We start from the raw sequence: 20,853 nt of genomic DNA, 5'->3' as shown, positions 1-20,853 counted from the left end.
TTTGGAACACAAAAAGAAAAGGACAAGGAACACTTAACTTTTGGTTAAATCTCTCGATGTGGCACTTTAGCTGTACTACTGCTCGATTGATTATTTCTTGATTAATATTCTTGATTAATCTTCTATTTCTTCTTTGATCCCCTCATGGGCCACCATGTTCATTCTTTAGGGAATGACTGGGCCGGTAAATGAAACTCTTTAAGACTTCTTGTACAAACTTGTTTAATATGACCTTTCGCTAGTCAAGTACAAAGAGAAGTGATGGCGCACGTCGCCCCACCTTACAATTATTATAATGAAAAAATGCGCCTGATATAAACATTGCGCAATGTCGCAACAACTTATATTAGCGGTGTTCTACCTACTTACAGGGAACAGATGAGAAAATAGGGTAAAGAAAAGCATTACAATTTTTTATTCAGAGTTTTATTGAATAATTGTGATCAGGGGCCATAGGAACATCACTGTCTGAAGAGTGGATGGGAACAGAATCTGATTCTGTTTCAGTATCACCAGCCGTAGATATAAATGTTCTTTTATATTGATACTATTTCGGATGCGGGCGACTCTTCCCCGGGGTGACAATTTTCTTCGAAGTACTCGCCGCTGTTATACCTTCTTTTGTAATTCTTGTTACAGTTCTCTCTGACACACCTGCAATTAATTAAGTTTATAATGCTTATGTACTATGTAATATATGTTTTTATTTCAGTTTCATTCGTTATGTATTTGTTCAAATTTGTCGCAAAATGAATTTATATCATAAAAGTCCCATAAATACAGCAAAAAATTATTATGTGGCAACTCTAAAAAATACCTGTTATGGCGGCTACTCTGAACTCTCTTCTAAACATTGTTTAGTGGTATTAAAACTCCTTGATTCTTTTGTACCGCTTCACAGAACTCTATCACCTTCAATATCATTTCTCGAGCCGAATTTTATACAACTTTTGGCATTGTCAACAATCTTTAAAATGCACTAAGCTAGTTAAAAACGCACAAAAATCTACCACAACAAACGAACTTGATAACATCGACGAACGACAACATGGCCGACCTGTCAAATTTAGTTCCAAAAATCTCCGCTGGACTTCTTTCATGAAAAGGACTCTATATAGAATCTGGAGTGATCTAATTTTTTTTAAAGATTTTTTCGCCTGGTAACGAAGATTTTAAGCCCGGAGATCATCCCTGATGACTGCGATGACCATCCACGATTCTATGAAATGCCGAAACTGACTGGCTCATTGAGTAGATCCAAATGGCTACAGATTCTCCGCTCGGGTCCGTCCCAAGTACAAGATCCCGTCCGCCGAAATCGTAATACTCGGCGACTTTAACGCACACGGTGTGCGACAGGTCGGCTCTGATACAACCGATCACGTGGGTTTTTTATGAGTTTGTCTTCCCATAGGACCTAAGCAACGACGACGACACAAATGATTTCCGCAATTACGCGAATACCACATGTGGATGGGTCCACATGTGGTATTCGCGTGGACGATGGGCAAAGTCTGAGCACATTGCTAGAATTGGGGCGAGAGATTGGCCCGCCTCAGGGACTCGAACTTTCTGGTCTCTCGCAAAGCTGTCTAAAGTAATTTCCGTGAGCCCTCTGTTCCACCCTTGCACAGGGAGGAGGACTCGCTGTCCCATACGCAACGATTCGAAACGTTGCAAAAAAGCGGATACATTTTTTATCTCGACTAAGCGCTCGAATTTGGGGTTCTACGCTCCGCTGAACAGAATAGCTAGAATTTGCAATCGGCTGCAGGGCCCGAACAATATGCTTAATATTTTTTGGATCACCCATCCGATTACAGGAAGGTCATTCTGTTATCACTTTCTTAGGTTTTTTTCCTATGCTTTATAATTAATGCTCTTTTTTGTAATATTTATCGTCCAAAATCTTTAGGCGCATAAGGGTAACATTTTTAGGGATGAAACGCAATAATAATAATATTAGCGTCACGAAGGTGTGCAGCGTTTTTGTCGAAGAGAGAGTGAGTAAGTTGAGAGAGAGTGATAAAGGGCAAACTTAGCATGAATCAAATAGCCATGGAGCGAGAGTAGGAGCTTTAGTGTGAAATATTGAGAGAGAGAGAGTAAGGGAGATCTAGAAAAAATACACGGTGGTGGTGGTGTAAATTTATCTTAAATTTTTGCCTATACAATTAATTATTATTTTTTATACGTCTTTAGTTTAATTTAATATTTTTTATGTGAAGCGGATGGTGGAAATGTTAACTAGTGTTCGTTAATTTAGTGCGGTTCTTGTTATTTAAATTTACAACTGATAAAAGCGCGGTTTCTATATAATTTTCATTCTCTAAGTTTAAACTTTCAAGGGGTAATAACTGACGGACGACATTTGACAACGTCAGTTGTCAATCGTCAGATTTTAATTGCAACCTTGAGAGTGTGCTGCGTTTGGTGTCCAAATATTTTTGTTTTTATTTATTAAATTTTCTTTAAAAACATGCATAACATATAAAAATTATAACACAAAGAATTTATTATACAACAATATAAAATGACACAGTAAGTGACATCGGAAATTGTCATGTTTTCGGAGAACTACTTCCCATAGTCCGTGGTATTAGTCATGTCAGATTGCGCGCTGGTGACCAGTGTAAACGAGCACGATGCCAGTATGGATGTGGGGAACGATAAATCTCTCTTTGAGCCTACTGTTGAGATGATGGTAAATGATTTTGATGACGAAAGGACCTTAGACGAAGAAGAGGCCTTGGCTGCTGGTGAGCACCAGGACCCTAAAGCGGAACTTAACAATTTGCAAAAAGAAGGGGATATGCCCCTTGAAGAATTACTAGCACTGTACGGATACAATAGAAACATGGACAAACCTGTTCCAGAACAACCACCAGAAGCAGTTCCAGAAGAGACTGAAAAATCGGAGTCTGCTTTACAGCAGCTTTATACTGAAACAAATAATCCAGAAGCAACTCGTTGTTTGCGATCTGGTTCTAGGCCCCCATCTGAAGAGGAAGATGATTATGATTACAGTCCAGATGAAGATGATTGGAAAAAAACTATAATGGTTGGTAGTGACTACCAAGCTGGTATACCAGAAGGATTATGTAGCTATGATGATGCTTTACCATATGAAAATGAGGATAAATTATTATGGAACCCTAATATATTAGATGAAAAAGTTATTGAGGACTACATGAAAAAAATATGTTCGTTGAATTCAACTACTGGTATTGATGCTGTACCTCGTGGTAAGCAGTTACGTGATGATGAAGAAGCTTTATTTCTTCTCCAACAGTGTGGGCACAATGTAGATGAAGCTTTAAGGAGGCGACGCATATCCTCTCAGACCCCAGCTCATGCAAATGTTTGGTCAGAAGAAGAATGTCGAAACTTTGAAAGTGGTATTAAAATACATGGTAAGGATTTTCATTCAATAAGACAGCAAAAGGTAAAGACAAGATCCGTGGGAGAACTAGTACAATTTTATTATATCTGGAAGAAGACAGAAAGACATGACATCTTTGCAAATAAAACTAGGTTGGAAAAGAAAAAATACAATTTGCATCCAGGTCACACAGATTATATGGATAGGTTTTTGGAAGAACAAGAAGCAACAGGAAGTGTGGTTCGTCCCGTGTCACCCTCTATGATGGTATATGTGCCTTCTCCTGCTACACAACCGGATCCGTTAGCACTGGGAGAAAAAGAAGTGTTCTCTCAATTAGCGCATACATCACCTCCCCGAACCTTATCAACAGAGGAACCAGAAATGGAAAATGTTTCCTAATACACAATTGGTTGTCATTTTTTTGTAAAATGCTGATGCCTTCTACAAAAGAATGTACATACATTTAGGTATTTAATGTATAAGTTAAATAAAATGTTCTAGGGTTAAATTAATCTTGAATTAAGGTAAAGTTTTTTTTTAAATTATTTTATTGATATTGCTTTTAGGTCTATACTATTTGTTGATTATTAAAGCATATAAGATTTTGGTACCCTGGAAAATGCAATATCAGTAAAATAATCCTTTGATGTATTCTAAATATAGATAAGATGGTTGAAGAGTGAACAAAGTTCAATAAGCAATTTATACATTTTGGATTTACAGAATCTTTGTTTAACCGTAGCAGTTATTTTACCTCAATGTTTGTTTACATAAACATGTCAATTTTTATAATGTGCTTTACAACTACTGGTACTTAATGAACATTATTTTTTTTTAATAAATAATCATTATTCTGTTCCATTGTACTTTACCTCCACTGTATAGTTAGCTAAAACAGATGGGTTCAATTATGATGCTTCCAAGCCCATACCACTAAATCAACTTCATTACATTTCAATAAATATATACACTAGAATTGGTTACTTTTATCCTTATTTTTTACAGGAGATGTAAAAGTATTGACTGGCTTAAGATTAATATGTCAGAAAGCACTAATTGTACATTTCGCTAATTAGTAATATTTCCTCACCTACTATCAAACATTTATTGTTAACTAGAAATATGTATGATGAAAATATAGATATAACCTGCCTTAAATTTGTAACAATTTGTACATAGAAATACATTTTAAAACCAATCTAGGTAAGGAAAATCTTAATTAAAATATTAGGTCTACTAATAATAACGTGGTTAAATTACATAGTAAACTGTTAATTAAATTTTCTAAAATAAACTGCAATTGACTGCCACATTTGTTACAAGAAATGTCAAAACACTTCTTTAGTATTTACATTTATATTCTTAATATTATATTCTTCTATATTATTAATTCTATACTAAAAACATAAAATACAATAAGCTCCATCAAGTCAGGATAGGCTTATGAAGCAAAAATCATTATGTATCTGCTAAGGCAATCAATTGCAACAGTGCTAATATTATATATGTTATTGGTAAGGCTTTTTTTAATTTTTTTTAATTACAAAAAAAAATGAACACATACTTGCAAAAGGCATAATATTCATAAACAAGAGTCATATTGTGTCCCTACTCCCCAGACTAACCAAGGGTTTATTCATATAAGATTCATAATTAAATTGTTACATAATACACTTTATTTTATATGAGCTGCATAGTTTATATAATAAAATAAGCCTAATGGCTGTTAAATTTGTACATATTATACTGTCCCATGCTAAATATTTATACAAATTCCCATATTATTTAAAAAATGTATAGATTTATAAAACTAAAGCACTAGTCTTTAGTTTCCTAGTTCCATTTAGTTCTTATTTGTAAGGCCAAATTGTGAAAATTTTTATTCAGTAGATTTATAGCATGCCTTGACAGCATTAAGCTACGTAAGAAGCTATAAACATTATACAGTATACTATATACAGGGATTTCTTGTAAAACATTAATTTTAAACCCCATTATATTTAATAAAATTTACTGCTTTATTGTTGCATTAGAATCCTTTAAAGTAAATTTTATTTGGATTGTCATTTATTGAGACTAATTCTGGCGTTATTTAATTTTATATCATTTATCATCCAATCTAGAGATTCTCGTACACGATACATTAAATGAATTGAAAAATCGTACCCGTTTTTTTAGATAAACCCAATTACCTGCACATACTATTAATATATTAAAATATAAACGTTAAAGACCTTGTATCCAAAACGTGACGTGTTTAAATCTGTTAAAAACAGAATTAAACGTTAGTTGTAAACTTGCTTGGTAGAAGTAATTTCTATCTTCGATGGGATAGAAGATGTGTTCCCTACTGGGATTGTGTGAGTGATTTTCTTGTGTTAGTTTTTCATTGTTTTTTTAGCAAGTATGATGTAATTTGAATAATTAATAAACGAATAATTCGCACCTAAAACAAATTTCCAGCGAAGAAAAATATCGGCTACAATTACATGATTGACTCTGTTTAGTTTAGCAGTCCTCACTTCTCAGACTTCTCACCATTGTCCAATGCCAGTTGTCATTTGTCACTGTCCAGTGTCAACAATCAAGTGTTTTTTTTGTATTTTTCACTTTTCAACACAAAAGATTGAATTATTACTATTAGACAGTGTGTGTAAACTTTAACGTTTCAGATTTAATAATCATTATGCTGTTCATGTTTTAAATATGAATTCACTTGTATTTTAATTAAACTTTTGAAGTCACAAGTAACACGGTAATAGCAGTTAAAATCTATTTTGAGGTAGTAAATTTCTGTCTGCTTATTTTATTTAAAAACTAACTCCCCATCAGATCAATAAAAATATGATCGTAACAACAGACATGACTGCGAAAGAAATAATCAACGATTTTAAAGAGACCTATGCTAAAGTGAGGAAGTTACTTGACGATGATGCACCTCATGATCCAGCTAATGAACCATATTTGTCACATTATAAAGCAAAAGACATCTTAAATAAAATGCGAGAAGCTCTTATGATGACAAAAGGCTCTGAAACAAATTTGGATACTGTAAAAATTGATGCTATGCTTGGTGTTGTGCTTCTTAACATAGGCATTATCGATATGGAAACTGATGACGCACCAGCAAGTGAAAAAGTATTGACCGAAGCAGAAGCTCTTCTCCTACCACATTCATCAAAGCCAGAAGTAGTATCCACTTTAATTAACATTGAAAATCACCTTGGCTTATTGTGGTCAAATCGGGACGAGCCAGAAAAAGGCAAATCCTTTCTACTTAAAGCAAAAGATTTTTATGAATCTTTTAAATGTACAATGCAAATGCCTATATCTATAGAACATATAATACATGTTAGTGACAGCATAACAGGTGATATTATGTTACTGGAAAAACCTTATACTCTCACTCTTTATTACTTAGCTCAAGTTTACGGCTCTTTAAATGAGAATTTAAAATCTGCTATTTACTGCCATGTAACATTACGTAGGCAGTTGCAATATAATGATTATGATCCAATAGATTGGTCCTTAAACTCTGCTACTTTATCTCAGTTTTTTGCTGAGAGAAATGGTTTTATTCAATCACGACATCATCTTGCTGCTGCATCAACTATATTGGACCAGTATGAGGCTAGGCTACTTGCAGATGAAACCAATGATGAGGTATTGATGGCTAAAAAAGAACAGTTTAATCACAGATCAGCTGATGTGGCAAGATGTTGGGCAAAATATTGTATTATATTGATGTCTGCCTCAAAAAATAGACTAATGAGTGACCCTGACAATTTAGATGAGGCAATTACAGGTAAAAGAAAATCCTTCTTTTTTGTTGGGTTGTTTCTTTTAAAATCCCTTTTTTTAATGAAAACCTTTTTAACTTTTATTTTAAAAAACTACAAAATATTTCCCAAACTATCCACTTGAGAGACGGGCTAACTGGGGATGGAAATTAGCTAACCACACTTAAAAGACCAATTACACAGTAAATGTATGTTCACCCTAGAATTTATGACATGTTTTGTTTGATTGACCATGTCCACCAGCAACTCACAAAGTTAAACCGTTTCTTACAATGTATTTATATTGATCTTCCAGATTTATCGAATCTTCAATTAGAGGACAGTGAAAACATTTGTGGTGTAGATGTAAAGAACCTAATTTTTCCTGATCTGGATGTATCAAAACATGAAAACGAAATCGGCCATAAGTTTCTTCTCACTTACCAAGATGCCAGAGAAGTCTTTCTCAATTGTCAGACATGGCTAAATAAGGCAAAAGAGTATTACAGATCTGATACTCTAGCATCCGATTATATCCAATTGGTTCAAGATAACTCTGAAGCATATTCGTTCCTAGCATTTTTTGAAGAGGATGACGGAAGAAGGGCTAAAATGCAGAAGCGAAGAATAGATATCATAGAAGATTTGCTGAAAGAAATAAATCCTACATATTATCTACATTATTGTCAACAGCTGTGGCATGAACTTGGTGTAATATATTCTGAAATTTTGGACATTAAACTTGATTCAGTAAAAAAAAGTGAGGGTAAACCGACACCTCACCTTTTGAAAAAAATCAATATGCTTTGTGAAAAAAGCATTGAAAACTATGAAAGATTTATTGAATCTTTTAAAGATAAGAATGGAATTTTACCTTTGAGAATGGAAGAGGAATTTGTTAGACCGGTTGTTTGTGCATTTGCATATATTGGAAGAAATAGTATGAAACGCATTGCATTAGACAAACAGACCCAACTAAGTCATGTGAAAAAGAGCTACGAATCGTACCAAGCGGTTGTGGATATTTGTTCAAAAGATAAAAATTCTGCAAAAATGATGTCTACAGAATACAGTTTATGCCAAGAGATGGTTAAGATATTACCAATTAAAATTAAGAAGCTTGAAGCTGAAATAGTTGCACAATCATAATCTAACTTTGCTCCCTTTAGATTGCTGCACCGACAGTGTATTAGAAATCAGACATGTCTCCTGTTAAAAGGGCAGTAGTTTACATACACATAGTCATCTTATTTTAATTTTATGCTTGCTCTTGCATTTTAAATAATGATATACATTAAATTGAGTGAAATTATTAATTTTTCTTATTACATTATTAGATGAGGTTTTTGAACAATCTTTATACAATTAATCTACACATAAAATAGCATTGTTTGTGGCTAAAACGTAGCTTATGAATATTATTGTACGAAATTGTAGAAAATCATTGTGTTTCAAACATAAGCAGGCTGTTGCGAAGTCATTATAAAATTTGTTTTGTGCTTTTAGCTATATAGCTTCTATATTATAATATGTAATAAAGAATTAAAATTGTTGCTAAAGGCAGTTTTTATTCACTAACCAGATCTTAAACAAAACATACATTTTCGTTTGATTCGCAAATTACCTATGCCTGTATTAAACACTTTGCACATATTAAAATGTGTGACAAGGTTAATTTCGGCAAAAAAGGGTATGAATTATATTAATTCTTGGCATTACGAAACACATACATAATATGGTAATTTTATTAGTTTTTAAATGATTAAGACAGGCCATAATAAGAATTTATGGGATACTAAACTATAATTTGTGGTTCTCTTTATGGTAAATTATTATCTTTGATAATATTAGTTGGTTCAGTAAACGAAAGACAATTTATATTTCTAAAATACTAACATCTGTGTTAATTTATTTTCTCTTTTGATTTACGTCTTACAATGATAAATAAATATTTAAAAATATAGAAAGATGTAACAATGAGAGTTATAACAAACATTATTACAAAGGCAGCGACATCTAGGAGCGCATACTGGTAGAATGGGAGATATTTCGCTTGTGAATAAAGTGGTGACTGGTTGCCCCATCTTATTACCCTCTCGGTCCAGTACACAGCTGTGTCTAATGGGGGTCTCTCTCTATCGTGCCACATTGAAGATACAAGACGAGCTCTCTCTCGCATACTAAAATAAAAAATAAACATTATAAATACTTTTACTGCATACTGCTAATAGGTAGAAAGATAAAGAACTAGCTTCTCAATCTCTGCCGTTCCTTATGTTTTTTAGCAGGTAAGTTGATTACACAATAAAACTAAACACGGATTCTCTTCATTATCTTCGTGATTTTTATAAAACTACTTTGGATAATTTTTAGAAGCATTGCTACTATGCACGCGAATATATGTATAGAGACCAAACATGTTTAAAAGCTACGATATAATATTTTATTACAAATTTATGAAGGATCATCGTTGCGATATAGAAGATGCAGGAAATAATTTAAGGTATTGTTGGTACAAATACCACAGGAAGTTTCTCATTTACTGCTTATTATGGTCCGAATATCTAAAAATAAACCACGGAAGGAAACAAAAACCCAGTTCAACCTCTCTGAACTTTAAAACTAATTGACCCTGAATAACTCGAATATATAAAATAAAACGTAATCTAGGTCAAGCTTTTTAAATCTATAATATCAGATAAGACTAGTAAATAGTTACTTGGCTATACATATAATAAAACTGTTATTCGAGAATGTCTGTTTATTAAAGAAAATATATAATAAACTCAAACAGTTTCCACTGACTTTTGGTCGGCAGTTAATTTAATATCGTCCTTCCACGACGATTTGCGTGTCGGGGGTACCTGTGTGAGACCTTCTGACTGTGAGTGGTCGACAACCATATGCTCATCTCCACTTACGTCGTTTTATTGTGGTGATGGACAGTATTAGGTAAAAGTACTTAGGTATACAAAATTTTATGTTAAGTCAATCGTGTCTGCTATAAAAATACAAGGTGTTCAGTAGACAGTTGTTAGAAATAAATTTAATTTTTTTGATACGCCGCAATTACGCTCCACTATTATAGCGATAGTCAAATAGCATTGATAAATTAGAATGTAAAAATTTAAACCTCTACTGACCTCGTACTCAAAATATTTTTCAAGGCTTTGTCTAAGTCTTCCTCCTTTAAATTTGCTAGAGATAAAATTTCGGCTGTCCTTCTATCTTTCAGAGCTGCTGCGTTTAGCTTTTGGTCGGCAAATACTGGTATTATTATCATAGGCTTGCCAGCTGATAGTGCTTCCAGTGATCCTAGCATACCACCGTGGCCAATAAAAGCTTTTATTTTAGGGTGTTCTAAAAAAACACATTCATTAATCGGTATAAGATATTAGTAACTGACGCATATTCAAGGCGTTTATAGGTGAGAGTGCATTCGATTCCCGAAAAGAATAACAGAATTAAAGCATCTGGTCTAATCACTCAATTGTGTGGTAAAATATGATCTGTGAAACAAATGAAGGAGGTATGAAATCATATACCAATGTTTGTAACATTTGGGGTCTAATTGCTGTGATTCTACTATTTCTTATAGAAATTGATAAAATTGCTATAAAAATATTTCAGGCGTTAATTTTCTTCCTGTTATCCAATTCGCCTGTTCTACATAATATTAAACATTTTAATTGTATCGTAAATTATTTTCCAATAATGATATAATTTTAATGATACAAGAGCAAATATAAAAAATGCTTACTTAATAATTCATTTTGTGGCATCCACTTCACTCGCAAAATGTTATGTGCTATCAACGTTCCCTCTTCTGCACTGTCTGCATACTTCCATATAACTCGTTCTTTAAGTTTTGAAAACGCTCTTATAAAAATATCCTGTTTCTCTTTAGAAATTGATGTGGAACTTAATTGCGATCCTAAACTGAACAATATAACACCATGTTCTGAAGCAGCAACAAATTTTTCGACATGCTAAAAATAGATAGCAATAATAAAATTACTTGTAAAATCCTTTATCGATATATTCCCGTATAAAATCTAACTTGAATATGACTATAATAACAGTGTAACCCAATATGGGTACAAAATACATATTTAAAGGAAGTGCTATTTAATGGACTTCATACTTTGTATGTATTACCTACCAGATTTTGAAGAATAGATGGATTCTTGCTTGACGATGTAAAGGAACATCAAATTTTATTCTAAATGTACGCAGATCAACTCATTTTTAACTAGTATTAAAAACAATTATGCTGCCAAGGAATGTACGATAATATAGATTTGGTTTCCATTTGAACACGAAGTTGGTCTATAGCTGCTAATTATATTAAAAATCAAAATTATTAATTTTTATTTAAGTACTTACATTAGGTATATTTTTATTCTTTGGGTCGATATGAATGCCTCCTACTTCGACGATACCAGGAACAAGGGGGTAAACACCGTTACCAACAAAGAATGAGTTAACAAACAACAATGACATTTTACTAATTTCCGCGTCGAGATCGTTAATTTTTTTGCCGAAATGGCCTTCAATTACCGCCTTCTCCTTCAACCGAGTAGAACGATATCTTTCTGTAATCAACATTAGAGCGAGGAAGTTTTCCAATCGTTCGAAAAATGACATTTTATGAGTAAACGAAGACGTAACCACTGGTATAAACGACGGATTGATTTCAGCGCCCATTATTGCAGCATCGCCCGGCATAAGCGTACAAGACGATATCCCAATAACAGGTGCTTTTATATTATAAACATTTAATAAACCATGAACACACGCACTGTCAAATCGCTCTACGATTACGGCATCATACTCTTGCTTTAAAACTTTATTCAAGGGTAAAAATCTCGTAAGTTTTTCGCAAATTGTCACTGCCAGCGTGCCCAAACCGTCGTGTTGGTTGTATTGATCAAGAACACTTCCTAGAACGGGTATCCTCATAAGGGTGCTCGGGTATTCGTAAGTTTCAGCGCCAAACGACTCTAGTCTTAATTCAGCGAGGCTTTGTAGGTTTATTTCTGTGTAATTTTTCGGTGGATTTTCTAGTGGAAAAAACGTTGCCACAGTGACCTCATGTCCGCGTTCTGCAAGTTTCCTCAATAGAGGGTCGAAGACCATCTGGTGACTTTTTCCCGGGTGTGGAAACAGGCCCAAAATACGCGCGGTATAAACATTATTTGTAAATTGCAGGGTTATGAAACACAATATGTACAAACGCATGTTGCACCTATCCGCTTCAATTACGTACTGACGGACCGGCTCAATCGCTGACAAATAAATATATTATTTGGACTTGAGGTTATTTTCATGCACGTAGTGCGAAAGACATTCACGCATAGAATCATTTTATTAATATAATTATAAACAAAAATAAACTATGAAAATTTTACACAAAATACAATTGTATTATTCCATTCAAATATTATTCTCTCGGTTGTTAATATATTTGTTGTGATTATATAAGCTTATTAACACGTAATCGTTTTTATATAAATATAATAAATATAAATAGGAATTAAAGAATAAATTATCTATATATAATAGGAAATGTGATTAAATATTCTTTATTCCTTGGGAAATAAAACGGATTATTTTTATAACTATCCCAAGTGAGTGGAGTGCGTGCTGGCCTTTAAGGAATTATGCTCTAAGTCGAATTTATTCGGAAATACTTCAGTGGGCAGCAGGCTCCAAAAAGCGGTGGTGTGCGGCAAAAAGTGCCTTAAAAACGCTCAGTTACGGAACTACGGACGTTGAAGCTATACGGGTGGAATTTCGTATTCTGCCTCGACGACAAACATTCTCCTTGGTCAATGAGGTAGAAGATGCTGAGAGATTCTACATCTCTACGCAATGCCAACGGATCAAACCGCTCGGAAACTTGACTGGTCGTCAACGATTCAAATCTTCGCTTTGTTGAATATGGCCAAGTGGAAAGAGTTGGTATTGGGTAGCTCCCACCCAGTGGTTAGAACAGTACTACAGTATCCTATGCAATATTTACCTACTAGACTTTAATTTAATTATTCACGCCTTTTTCCCGAAGGCAGACCACGAAACCCCACTTACTCTCTCATACCTCTCTCGCTTCATCCACTTTCATGGCATTCACCATGTATGCTCGTCGTTTATAGTTAGGGTAGACTTGGTTGAAACAATTTATTTTTTTTTTTTATAAAGACAATTCACACCAATTGACCTAGTCCCATTCTAAGCTGGTGAAGCTTGTGTTATGGGTACTAGGCAACGGATATACATACATATTATAGATAGATAGACATATAAATACATATTTAAACACCCAAGACCTAAGCACAACACCAAATGCTCATCACATCGATGTTCGTCTCAGCCGGGGATCGAACCCGGGACCCAAGGATTCGCAGTCAGGGGTACTAACCACTAGACCAATGAGTCGTAAATTTTGCTTATGTCGTCTGTTGCATCGGAACTATTTGTACAAGCGATGACAGATGGCAATATTATTTGAGATCGTTATATTGTATTTTATGTGTAAAGCTAGATTTAAAAAAAAATATAATTTGTTTCAACCATCCCCACGTCAGGGTCGGTTGAAACAGTGCCTGGTCTCGATTGAAACGCATGCAAATAAAACAAATTTAATATATTAATTTAATTTTTATTGGTCGTGTAATTCAAAAATAATAATGCACTTAAGCTATAACTTAATAAATAAAAATAAACCTTTTATTTCTATATAACAACAATATTTTTATATTGATGTTTAATAAAAATACTTAAATTAATAAAATATCAATCGGAATCACAATTGTGGCAAATATAATTAAGAATACCTTCTGTACACTCTTCATGCGCCCACATTTTACATTATGTGCATTGCATCCAGTTTTCCCTCGGTCTGCTTTCCGAATATGGTGACATACATACAAGACAGCAGCTCTCACTCCTCATTTGATGATGACGATGCATTTTTGCGTGTACTCTTTTTTCCTGTTCCCAGCATTTGTATTAATCTCCCCTCCATATTATAATCTTTTCTTTACTTGTTTAGCTTTGGTGTGTTTCAATCTATTTTCATGTTCTTTCCTTATATTTTCAGTTGTTTGTAGATTAGACTGTTTAGATTGTAGATTTCCTAGTTTTCGTCCTCTATTGTTAATTTCCTTGGATGGGCTTTTGGTAGAGGTCGTACTGCTTCCGGCGAAAACATAATTTTTTTGTTCTCCATCATCAAGAAACAAAATAATTAGATACATAAACTGTTTCACCCGTCCACAAAAATGTTTCAACCGTCCTCAGCAGCGTTCCTAACATAAAATTGTTAATAGCAAGCACTATAATAAATTTGAAATAAATCTAATCATACAGCATTAATCGACAAACTTTAAAGAAAATAACACAAAAGTCTCAGTATGATACCTTTTATAGAATAATAGGAATTACAAAAAGAAACGAACAAAAAATACTTTTCAGACAAAAAACACAATGGGGTCTCCTATACACATTCACAGCACACGAAAGGCGACGCAACACCACTATTTGTCACCACGACTTATCGGCTGCTTATTTCTCCCTTTGTATCCATCAACACATCACGCACGGTTGTCGAGATATTTGCTCTGTTTCAACCGTACCCCGTTCCAACCGCACCCAGTCTACCCTACTTTTAACTTGTCTCTTCTCGGAACGCAGACGCAAGTATCACTTGATCCATTTTGGCATGGCCCATTTTAAATCTCCGTTTACTCTCTTCTATATCTTTCAGACAGTTGTCCACGAATAAGTTTAACAGTCATGGGGATGCAACAGAACTTGGCCACACACACTTTCATTCCCTTTAAAGCTTTTACAACCTCATTCACACTTATCTCGCCTTTATCTCCCATACAATGGTTATACGTTGAAACGTGGCGAAAAGAAAAGCGACAGGGTCCTTATCAAATATACTTTCAAAATGCTCCGACCATCTATTTAGTATGCTATTACTATCTACAATGCTTCCGCCTTGGGCATCATTTCTAACAATTTCGGATGGCTGGCTGGATGGCGGAGTTCGAGAGCAACTCGAACTCTTGAAGACAGAAAATCTGTATATTGGTTCGGAGGTCACGAAAAGTCTCCTATGGAATTCTTCTTTGACATCATTTCCATACGGCTTCTATGACTTTTTTGTTTCTTTGTTTCTTTTGGCTTCCTCCACACCCAGACACGATGCTTTATTCAGCTTTTTACTACCCACACCCAGATTAACCATGTTTGTTTTTCTTGCCTACGTCATCCATTCATGCATTCCTTCTACCACTTATCTTTTTACTTTGCCACATGACTTGGCAGCCGTTGAGAGTATAGTATCTCTTAATGTTGCCCGTACTTTTTCAACCTCTTTTACATCGTCAGTTACCCTTTAACTTTTACCTGTAGTATTTAAAGCTTGCTCTACGTTGCATGCATATTCCTCTTGCAAATCGCTATCTTGCAGTGGTTTCACTTTTATTATTTCTAGTCTATATACACCGAAATAGGGTTTTCCCAGGTATAAATAAATCAGTGGCGCTACAACCTCTTGGCCTCAGAATTCTGAATCTGTTTTATGATCATTTTTAAATCTAATAGGCAAGTAGGTGATCATCCTCCAGTGCCTGACACACGCCGTCGACTTTTTGGGTCTAACACATGTCGATTTCCTCACGATGTTTTACTTCACCGTTCGAGCAAGTGTTAAATGCGCACATAGAATGAAAGTCCATTGGTGCACAGCCGGGGATCGAACCTACGACCTCAGGTATGCAGACCTCAGAGTCGCAGGTTCGATCCATCGCGTTTTCCCAGGAATACATGTGAATATTCATACGATCAAACGTCACGCAAAGTCCACTTTAAACACACGTCCAGCAATATCTTTAAATAAACCTTTAAAATTTAATTTTAAACTTTTAAATTAAATAATACGTGGATTAACTGCTAACGCAAACGAATTACTTACTAAAATACGTGTTGTAATGATATTATTTTTTGAAAATAATATTCTATCCAAGGTAACCTTTTAAAACTTTAAATCTGAAATAAACTACAACAACTCCCAAGAAGCTAAGGAACTTTTCTAGATAGAAGAAAAAAATATGGATTGCTTGTAACAAGAATTCCAAATAATCAGAAAAAACCTGAATATTGTTAATACAACTTCTGATTGCAAGAGTATGGGAGCGAAACTAGGCAAAAAGTCATCAAAGGGTTTTCCAGTACCGAAATCTCTTACATTTTCCGAATTTTAACCTTCGTTTTTAGGATACCTAGCTCACACTGTTCCAAATAAGTGAACTGATGTGAAATAAAAAAATAAATTTACCCGTAATTTAATAAAAAGCGAGTTGATGACCGTTTTTAATTACGATTATAATTGTATTGATTTTTATAAATATGTTAAACCAATAAAAATTCGTTGTTCCTGTATTTTTTGCCTATTTAAGCAACTGCCCCTTATAGGCTGAAAAAAAAACTGACAACTCTAATTTACACCCCTAGCCACCCCCTCCCCCCCGCAACCCCCAATTCGGGCGACGTAATTCTAAATCTTTACCTAGATAACTATGTAGGTAGTTACTTATTTATATGCAAGAAAACACAATTTAATGCTAAATGCTCTTTTATAGCAAAACAAAATTTGTTCCACTATTTACTTTTTTCTTTTATTACGACTTTTAGATAGTTATTTTTAAAAAAGTTAATTATATATTTTGTTAAATAATATAATGTTAGAAGAAGTAATGTAAACAATAAGGTTAAAAAGGCAGCGACATCTAGTAGCGCATACTGGTAGAATGGGAGATATTTCGATTGTGAAGAAAGCGGTGACTGGTTGCCCCATCTTATTACTCTCTCGGTCCAGTACACAGCTGTATCTAATGGAAGTTGTTCCCTGTCATGCCACATTGCTGAGACATGACGAGCTCTCTCGCGCATTCTGAAATGTGTTTAATTCTAAATATAATATAACCTAATGAATGTGTGTGCGTAACCTCGGCTTCGAACTATAAATACACGAAAAGATATAGTAATTTAGATTAAATGTTATCAGACATAGATTTAAGGCAGTAAAGCTTAGCTAATACAGTTTAGTTCCTTTGAAGAAAGCTTTGTTGTTTTATTTTTCATACTCGGCAGTCCATTCGTGAAAGCGTAGGTACGACAGGAATCTGGATTGATGTTTGACACTACACGAATAATTACTCACACATTACGAAACTCAAAAGGAAATTTTAATATAAGTTCTTTGATACTTTTATAATGCAAACAACCCGTTTCCTTGAGAAAAGAAAAAATGGTTAATATCTATATTTATATCTATAATATATCTAATTATTCAGTGATAACATGTCGGCAGTGAAAGATCCATTGCCTATTGCGAATCAAATTCCTTACAAAGGTTAGGTATTCTATGTTAAATTCCACGTGACGGAATGCTTCCATGTGGAATTTAAATCATTTTCAAATTAACATTAATAAATATCTTAGCATTTCATGTATCTTTACTTTAATTAACATCTTTTGTTTCTGAATCCTTTTTTGTTTACCAACTTTAATATTTGTGACATTTTAAATTGCGAAGTGCTACAAGTATGATCTTGTTTAAGTGACACCAGCTTGTCCTGTATTCAAGATAATGTTATCATTGTTCAACGGGCATACTTGGGCGACTTGTAAATACTTTCGTTAGGAGAGTATTACCTACCTTTGACTTAGGACAATTTCGATCGCTCTCACAAAGTTATTCGCCTGTAGGTCACTAATAGGCAATATCACACCAATACCCGCAGTTTCCACTGCCGCAGCATTGCTTCTATGGTCGGCATATACTGGTATTGCTACGATTGGCTTACCAAACGTAACTGCCTCCATTATACCGAGTAATCCACCATGTCCAACTAGTGCTAGGACTTTTGGGTGTTCTGTAATAAATAGAAGTTGGTACGTGAAGAAATAGTTGAAACGTTACAATGATATAATTTTTTTTGTGATAGTCATTCTTTTATTGATTTGACTCCAAAACAATAGTAGCTAATTTGAGAATATTATATGGCTTTCTAATCTAAATTTTAATGATTATGTAATTGAAATGAACTCAAATGTAAAAACTTAAAATAAGTCCTTGAAATATGCATAACATTGTAAATTGCATAATTAATATATATGTGCTAAAGTAAACAAAGTTAGACTTGAATTGTACAGAAACAGTTCAAACTTAATGTATTACTTCTATATTATTTAAAACACAATCTAAATAAATAACATTACGAAACCTAGTATGTAAATTATAAACTAATTACTTTGATATCAGAAGTTTTATATAGTTACTCACGCAATAGTTGTGCTTGTGGTATCCATTTCACTCTCAATATATTTTTTCCAATAAATGACCCTCCCTCGGAAGATTCTGAGTGTTTCCAAATTACCCTTTGTTTCAATTTTGAAAAAGACTTTATTAATTCATTCTCTGTTTTTCTTGATAATGACGAAGAGCACAAGGATGACCCGAAACTGAACAAAATGACTCCGTGGTTGGATTCATTTAGATATTTTTCAATAAGCTGGAATGATAGAATAAAGTTTTATGATAACGCAAAGGGGTGTTCGACACTAGGAATGGTTCAGCAGGTGTTGAATTAATATTGTTGGTAAGAATAAAACAAAATATATGCCACACGAAATTACCGATGTAAATTTTGACGAATAAATGTAGGTATAAATGATGTAAAACAAAGATGCCTCACCGTAGGGATCGTGTCGTTTTTAGGCTGTATATGAATCCCGCCAACTTCTACAATACCAGGTACTCTGGGATACACGCCGTTCAAAACATGATACGAATTAACAAGAATCAACGATTGGTTATTTGCTAACTCTTGAATATCAGGGATTCTCCTTCCAAAGCTTTCTTCTATCAACCTCCGTTCGTTTTCACCTAACGTTTGATATACTTTGTCACTTAAATAATGTACTATCGTGTTTTCTACTCGTTGGAAGAACGACATTTTATGTGAGAACGATGAGGTTACGATGGGAACATACGCAGGGTTGTCATCTGCGCCCATTCTGCGAGCCTTATTAGGTAAAAGCTGAGGGCTAGACAGACCGACGACTGGGGCTTTGATCCCAAAGGCACTTATAAGCCCAAGCATACAATCACCCGCAAAATTTTCGACAATCACGAGATCGTACTGTTTCTTCAACGTATCGACTACTGGTGGGAATTGTATCATCTTCTTACATATTTCTAACGCATGATTAGCTAAATCTATATGCTGTATGTACTGATCCCAAATGTTCCCAACGATTGGTATTTTCTTGATCCAACTCGGTTTTTCATAAGAATCGATCGTAATGAAATCTAACTGTGGTTGGGTAAGACTCTGAAGGTTAACTTCTTTGTAATTTTCTGGGGCTACCAGATGCGGAAAAAATGTCATAACTGTGATCTCATGGCCGCGTCCTGCTAGTGCTTTCATAACAGGATCGAAAACAATCTGATGACTTTTACCCGGATGTGGAAATAAGCCGAGTATTCGAGCTGATTGCGCTTCATTGAGAAAAAAAATCACCCAAAATTGGTAAAACGAACCCATGACTGCTTGGGAGCTAGTTCAGGTGTCTTCTGATAAGTGCGTACAAACATTTAATTTTGATACATGTTAATATGATAAGCGTTTTACACAGGATGTTTCCAAAATTTAAAATGATTGCACATATATTTATAATTCTATATATTGTCTTAACATTCACTATAATAAAACTTAATTATTTGATTTAACTTCATTCAGTGCTGGTGAAACAGGTCATCTTTTAGAAACACTTAAAAAATTTATTAATATACTTTGCGGGGAGATAAACCAAGCTATTGCTCCTATTTTATATGGGGTAAACTTGGTGGCTCTTACCAAAATAGATGGGGGGAGTGAGGCCAATTGCTGTAGGTAGCACTTTTCGTAGATTAACCTCGAACATTGCAGTAAAACATATAATTAGTAAATTAAACAAAATTTTTGAACCAACACAACTTTGCTTTGGCACGAAGCCGCTATCTATATACGTACACTTTACGCACTCTTTTTTCTAACGGAAAATTTGATGTGTTGTTGAAAGTTGACGTCAAGAATGCATTTAATTCAATAAGCAGGGATACCTTGTTGACTAAGGCTTTTTAAAACATTCCAGAAATATATAACTATCTTTTACAGTGTTACTCAGAGCTATCAAAATGAACATACAAGAGTTACGAACTCCCTTCAGAAGAAACTACGAGATTGCGGTTTTCAAATGAGTTCAGAATGATTTCTTTCAAAGGAGCTGAGATGATCCTCTTTGCAAATCTGAATTCTAAAAGTCACATTTCAATAATAGAAGGTTGATGGCTGTGAGGTCTAGGGAAGCCGGTCATTGGCTTAATGCTTATCCTTCGCCAAACACTGGCACCCTTTTGGAGCCTGAATCACTACGCATTGCCATCAGCCTCCGATTAGGAGTGCCCATGTGGACTCTTCATAAGTGTCCCTGTGGCTTTGAAGTAAGTAGCCTTGGACACCATGGCCTACATTGCCAAAAGAGTGGAGGTCGTTTTTCTCGCCATGCCGCGCTCAGCGACATTGTACGCCGCTCTCTTGCCTCCGTCAATGTTCCAGCAATTTTGAAGCC

The 20,853-nt window shown here is 34.5% G+C and overlaps 4 protein-coding genes across 4 annotated transcripts; 2 read left to right on the top strand and 2 right to left on the bottom strand.

The window, feature by feature from the left end:
• The first annotated feature begins 2,389 nt into the window (after positions 1-2,389).
• LOC125051312 (mesoderm induction early response protein 1-like) lies at positions 2,390-5,550 on the top strand. Its single transcript, XM_047651537.1, has one exon. The coding sequence runs from the start codon at positions 2,606-2,608 to the stop codon at positions 3,782-3,784; it is 1,179 nt and encodes a 392-aa protein (XP_047507493.1). The 5' UTR covers positions 2,390-2,605; the 3' UTR covers positions 3,785-5,550.
• Positions 5,551-5,976: 426 nt separating this feature from the next.
• LOC125051305 (KIF-binding protein-like) lies at positions 5,977-8,723 on the top strand. The gene is made up of 2 exons (XM_047651524.1): positions 5,977-7,190; positions 7,481-8,723. Exons 1-2 carry the CDS (start codon positions 6,230-6,232, stop codon positions 8,311-8,313), a joined length of 1,794 nt encoding a protein of 597 aa, XP_047507480.1. The 5' UTR covers positions 5,977-6,229; the 3' UTR covers positions 8,314-8,723.
• Positions 8,724-8,895: 172 nt separating this feature from the next.
• On the bottom strand, positions 8,896-12,452 carry LOC125051309 (UDP-glycosyltransferase UGT5-like). The gene is made up of 4 exons (XM_047651532.1): positions 11,551-12,452; positions 10,925-11,153; positions 10,308-10,524; positions 8,896-9,344 (listed from the first exon to the last, which is right to left on the bottom strand). The coding sequence occupies exons 1-4, from the start codon at positions 12,403-12,405 to the stop codon at positions 9,068-9,070; spliced, it is 1,578 nt and encodes a 525-aa protein (XP_047507488.1). The 5' UTR covers positions 12,406-12,452; the 3' UTR covers positions 8,896-9,067.
• A 4,384-nt stretch (positions 12,453-16,836) lies between these two features.
• Positions 16,837-19,806, bottom strand: LOC125051264 (UDP-glucosyltransferase 2-like). Its single transcript, XM_047651475.1, has 4 exons — positions 18,936-19,806; positions 18,524-18,752; positions 17,897-18,113; positions 16,837-17,128 (listed from the first exon to the last, which is right to left on the bottom strand). The coding sequence occupies exons 1-4, from the start codon at positions 19,785-19,787 to the stop codon at positions 16,837-16,839; spliced, it is 1,590 nt and encodes a 529-aa protein (XP_047507431.1). The 5' UTR covers positions 19,788-19,806.
• Positions 19,807-20,853: the final 1,047 nt, after the last annotated feature.

The sequence above is a fragment of the Pieris napi genome, chromosome 7, assembly GCF_905475465.1.
Source record: "Pieris napi chromosome 7, ilPieNapi1.2, whole genome shotgun sequence".
Taxonomy (NCBI): Eukaryota; Metazoa; Arthropoda; class Insecta; order Lepidoptera; family Pieridae; genus Pieris; species Pieris napi.
Note: the sequence above shows the minus strand (reverse complement) of the source record. Positions and strands in the feature narration are given on the sequence as shown.

Coding starts and splice junctions, on each gene's coding strand:
- LOC125051312 (XM_047651537.1), top strand. CDS start 2,606: ATGTCAGATTGCGCGCTGGTGACCAGTGTAAACGAGCACGATGCCAGT.
- LOC125051305 (XM_047651524.1), top strand. CDS start 6,230: ATGATCGTAACAACAGACATGACTGCGAAAGAAATAATCAACGATTTT. Junction 7,191..7,480: donor TTTAGATGAGGCAATTACAG/GTAAAAGAAAAT, acceptor TTGATCTTCCAG/ATTTATCGAATCTTCAATTA.
- LOC125051309 (XM_047651532.1), bottom strand. CDS start 12,405: ATGCGTTTGTACATATTGTGTTTCATAACCCTGCAATTTACAAATAAT. Junction 10,525..10,924: donor GCCACAAAATGAATTATTAA/GTAAGCATTTTT, acceptor GTGTTTTTTTAG/AACACCCTAAAATAAAAGCT. Junction 9,345..10,307: donor AAAAATATTTTGAGTACGAG/GTCAGTAGAGGT, acceptor TTTTTATTTTAG/TATGCGAGAGAGAGCTCGTC.
- LOC125051264 (XM_047651475.1), bottom strand. CDS start 19,787: ATGGGTTCGTTTTACCAATTTTGGGTGATTTTTTTTCTCAATGAAGCG. Junction 18,753..18,935: donor AAAACGACACGATCCCTACG/GTGAGGCATCTT, acceptor CTATCATTCCAG/CTTATTGAAAAATATCTAAA. Junction 18,114..18,523: donor ACCACAAGCACAACTATTGC/GTGAGTAACTAT, acceptor TATTTATTACAG/AACACCCAAAAGTCCTAGCA.